This window comes from Vombatus ursinus, unplaced genomic scaffold (assembly GCF_900497805.2).
Source record: "Vombatus ursinus unplaced genomic scaffold, bare-nosed wombat genome assembly UNPS02014448.1, whole genome shotgun sequence".
Taxonomy (NCBI): domain Eukaryota; kingdom Metazoa; phylum Chordata; class Mammalia; order Diprotodontia; family Vombatidae; genus Vombatus; species Vombatus ursinus.
In genome coordinates, this window is record NW_020954226.1 from 66,183 (window position 1) to 71,065 (window position 4,883).

A 4,883-nucleotide genomic window follows, 5' to 3' on the forward strand; every position below is an offset into this window, starting at 1 on the left:
TCCCTTTCTGAAACTGAATCATTTAAGTTCACTATTTGGTGTACTACTATTTTTGGTACTTTTATATTTTTGTGGGCATTACTCTATTTTCTTTAAGTTCTCATTTTTGCTAGTATATAATTGTGTATTGTAGATCCTGGTAGCTATTTTCAAAAGTTTATCTTTGTTGTGACTTCTCCACATTCATTTAAAATTTTATTCACTTGATTTTCTTCCCTCTTTTTTTAAAAAATCCAATTGGCTAAAGATCTATCAGTTTTGTTAGTTTTTTTCAAAGAAGCAGCTTTTAATTTTATGATATGTAATTGTTTTTTAATTTATCTATTGCTTCTTAAATCTTCCAGATTTCCTCTTTGGTGCATATTTTAAGTATATTTGTTTATTTCTAAATCTTTTATTGTGTGCAATAGCCCTTCTGATAAGACTACCTCTGAGGAGGCCTAAGTCAGTACAGTTTCTAGGAGTGGTAGTTTTTCCAAGCATGAGAAGAGGAGACTCATAATAGGATCAGAAATGGAGGGCAAACTACCATGGTAGTTTGAAAAATCTCTCTGAAGAGAGACACAGAGAGAGTTGGAGAGGTCACAGCAACTACAGTTAGTAGTACTGGAAGAGGCAAATGCAGATAGATGACTCCCTAAAATAATTAGAAGCTTCATAGGAGATCAGTCTTTTTCTTTCCCCTGCTCAAAGCCTAACTTATTACAATTAATCCAGCAGAGGGACTGAATTCTGGCTTCTATATATGTCTTTATCTTTTAGGCAAATTAATCAGTTTAAAAGTAAAAAGTCAATTGAAGTGTTTGGATAAACTCCCATAGACCTGAAGAGTCCTGCTGCTGTTGCTCAGATAGCGTTCCCTAGCCTTTTCCCTATCCTTCACATTTCTCAAACAGACTTAGGACAACAGATGCACAGGATAAATCATTTATTGGACTTTGCAGGAATAGTGTCACCCAAGAGTACTGCCTATAAAGAGGCAGAGCTCAAAGAAGGATACAATCCCCTTGAAGCTTGGAGAAGAGGCAAAGAGGACTCCAGAACTTGTGATTATCATGCTGACAATTCTTTGGAGAAAGCAGTTGGGGAGCCCAGCAAGAAAAGAATGCAGTCTCCTGGGAATCCCTAAAAGAACAAAGATAGGAATCTGATTATAAAATACAGTCACAGATTGAACTGGTGGAAAACAATTCAATTTAATAAACATTTATTAGATTCCTATCATGTGCCAGGTAGGTACTGTGCTGAGTGCTAGGGATACAAAAAAAGGCAATCCTTGCCCTCAAGAAGCTTACATTCTAATGGGGGAGGGGGGGAACTATATACAAAACAAGTTATATACAAGATAAATAGGAAATAATTAACAGAGGTAAGGCACTAGAATTAAAAGGGGTTGCTGAAGGCTCTCTGTAGAGGCTACAAATTTAGTTGGAATTTAAAAAAAAATCAGGGAAGTCAGTAGTTGTAGTGGAGGAGAGAGAGCATTCCAGACATACAAGAGTCAGAAAAAAAATGTCCAGAGCCAAGAGATGTAGTGTCTTGTTTGTGGAACAGCCAGAAGGATAGTGTCATGGGATTGAAGAGTACATGTTGGGAAGTAAGTTATAGGAAGACTGGAAAGGTAGAAGGGGCTAGGTTATGAAGGGCTTTGAATGCCAAACAGAATGTTTTGTATTTGATTTAGACACAATAGGTAGCCACTGGATTTCATTGGGGGAGGGGAAGTAATATGGTCAAAACTGTGCTTCACAAAAATCACTTTAGTGGCTAAGTTCAGAGAGACTTGAGGTAGGCAGACTCACCAACAGGCCATTTCAATAACACAGGTTTAAGGTGATAAGAGCCTGCACTAGAGTGGTGGCAGTGTCAGAAGAGAATAGGGGCCCTATTCCAGAGATGTTGCAAAGATAAAATTGGCAGACTTTGGCAACAGATTAGTTATGAGGAGTGAGAGATAATGAGGAATCCAGACAACTCCTAGGTTGCGATCCTGATGGACTCGGGGGTGGGGGGATGATGTTGCCCTCTACAGTAATAAGGAAGGTGGGGGGGGGGGTTTAGGTGAAAAGATAATTAGTTCAGTTTGGGACATATTGCATTTAAGATGCCTACTGGACATCAAGTTCAACATGTCTGAAGGGCAGTTGGAGATGTGAGGTTGGAGGTCAGCAGAAAGCTTGAGAGGGCAAGAAAGATAGATTTGAGAATCATTGGCATAGTGCTAGTAATTAAATATATGGGAACTGATGAGCTCAGAAAGTGAAGTAGTACAGAAGGAGAAGAGAAGACCCAGGACAGAACCCTAAGGAATACCTATGGTTACAGAACATGATCTAAAGGGGCATCCAGCAAAAGAGATAGAGAAGGAGCAGTCACACAGATAAGAGGAGAACGAGGAGAGAGTCATGTTCTAAAAACCTAGAGAGAAGAGAGTATCAAGGAAGATAGAAGATCAACAGTTTCAAAGGCTGCAAAGAGGTCAAGGAGAACAAAGGTTGAGAAAAGGTAATTGGATTTGGTAACTAAGACATCATTAGTAACTTTGGAGAGAGTAGTTTCTGCGGAATGAAAAGGGCAAAAATCATATTGTAAGGAATTAAGAAGAGAATGAAAGGAGAGAATGTGGAGGCACATATCGTAGAAGGCTTGTTTTTTTTTTTTTTAGTTTAGCAGCAAAGGGAGGAAGAGATATAGGATGATAGTTATCAAGAATGGAAGGAGAGAAGCTTGGAACCTGAAAGAGAAATATACACAATGGAGGTAAATTTGGTCCATGAGAAGGCAAGAGATAAATTGTGGCAGATTCAGCAAATACTATCTGGGATGAATGGATGATCCATGGAAGTGGAATTGTGAAGATGAGGCCAGGAAAAAAAAAACAAAAACAAAACAAAACAGGAAAGTACAATTTCTTGTACCTATAACCCCTTTTGGGAAACAGGGACAGATATCTTTTAGGAGAATCAGAGGTGAAATATAATTAAATGAATTACTAAAATGAAGAATATTTCCCAATCACAGCGTGTTAATGCCACTTCCACTCTCACCCCAATTCCTAGCCCTGATCTCCCTTCAGACTTGCATTTCCCAATCCCCAGCCTTGAGCTTATTCCACATCCTCATTCCAATCTTCAGCACTGATCCCCTTCCACACTCTCCTTAAATTCACACACATCAATTTCAAGGGAACAAGAAGGTAGAGAAGATAAGGATAGGGCAAGGAAAGGAAAGGTAGAGAAAAGGAAAGTTGAGTAATGTTGTATGTAAATATAGGATAATTAAAATAATGATAATCAGAAAGAGAATGTTAATCACCTTCACTTCTCCATTTTAAGCAGTTGTTTTAAAGGAATATGTTAGGATGACCAAGGAGAAATAAACATTGGGGACTCACAAAAAAGCAGGGTCTCACCAACCTGATCTATATTTGTCCACCTTTTGTGGCTGTCCCCTGAGGTACCCTGTTCTGGTTTTCTAAAGAAGCATGATTCCCAGGGAATAGCACCAAAGTTAAATATCACAGACCTGAAGGACAGAGTCAGCTTCCTTATTGGTCAAGCTTCTAGCAATGATCTGTGGAAAAAAAGCAAGATGCCAATAATATTTATACCCAAGACCTACTTAGCTTTTGTTTGCCAAAGGGAAGGAAGAGGAATAGAACTTTCTTGGGTAATGATAAGGAAACGAATCGGAGAGAGTTTCCATCCCATAGAGTCTTTCTTAATGTCTAGAGAAATTGAGAATAAGGAGACAGGAATAAGCAGAACTTACCAACTTCAGATATGTCTAAAATGTTTTCCTTCCTAAATCCTCTTCTTATAAAATCTTCCTCAAATTTTTTCTTGATTTCGTTGCTCAGATATGGAGTCCGGCCTGCAAGTCAGGGTGAAAGTGAGAATTGTTAGTGAATCTCACTGATCGTTTACAAATACCAAGGAAAGAAATGACTGCATGAGAGAGGAATAGAGAGACATGGAGAAGGAATTTATACCCATTATACAAATTTGGGGATTGGAGCTGTCATGTTGCCTGGTATGAGGTATGCCATTTCATACCTTGAAGAAAGGAGGAGAGAGGATCCCCTAATCACTTAGTAAATCAATCAACAAGTATTTATAAAGCACTCACTATAATTTATATACAGATGTTGTGCTAGAATCTAAGGATAGAAAGATGAGCAAAAGACACAGCCCACAGGGTTTATAGTCTAGAGAGTATAGAAAGGATATTATATCTTCACAGATAAGTAAATATAAGATGGTTTTCTAGCTAGATATAGATATATGACAAATACAAAAGTAATTTTGTTGAGTGGAACACCAGCAACTGCGAAAATCAGGGAAGGTTTTTTGAAAGATGTGGTACTTGACCCAAACCTTGAGGGAAACTTGGAGATCCAAGGGATGGAGATGAGAAAGGAAAGCATCTCAGACAAGTGCAACAAGCTGTGCAGTAGCACAAAGGCAAAAGATGTCTTCTATGAGCAACAGCAAGTCGATCGATTTGGCTGGAACATAGAATATTACGAACATAATCAGCCTAAAGAAATAGACTTAGAGCTAGCTAATCAACCACCTTAAATGGCAAAAAGAGGAGTTTCTATTCTGTGCTGGAGGTAAGGTAACAGAAAGCCACTGATGCTTTCTGAGTAGGGTAGTACCTTGGTTAGTCCTGTGTTCTAGGAATATCCATTTGGTGGCTCTGTAGAAAATAGGTTTGAGATGGGAGATGCAGAATACAGGGAGAACAGTTAGGTTGGTTGGTCATTGCAATACTCTAGGTCATAGGTAAGGAGGACAAAAATTAGGGTAGCTATACTTTGAATAGACGGAAGAGAATGGGAGGGAGGGAGAAAGAGAAAGAGAGAGAGACAGAGAGAGAGA

The 4,883-nt window shown here is 38.7% G+C and overlaps 1 protein-coding gene across 1 annotated transcript in view; it reads right to left on the minus strand.

The window, feature by feature from the left end:
- Nucleotides 1–2,705: 2,705 nt before the first annotated feature.
- The window catches only part of LOC114042409 (trichosurin), a 7,643-nt gene continuing 5,465 nt past the window's right edge, over nucleotides 2,706–4,883 (minus strand). The window contains exons 5-6 of the mRNA XM_027861097.1: nucleotides 3,772–3,873; nucleotides 2,706–2,734 (exon numbers count right to left, since the gene is read on the minus strand). Coding sequence (XP_027716898.1) covers nucleotides 2,706–2,734; nucleotides 3,772–3,873 — 131 coding nt within the window. The remainder of the gene's footprint in view (nucleotides 2,735–3,771; nucleotides 3,874–4,883) is intronic.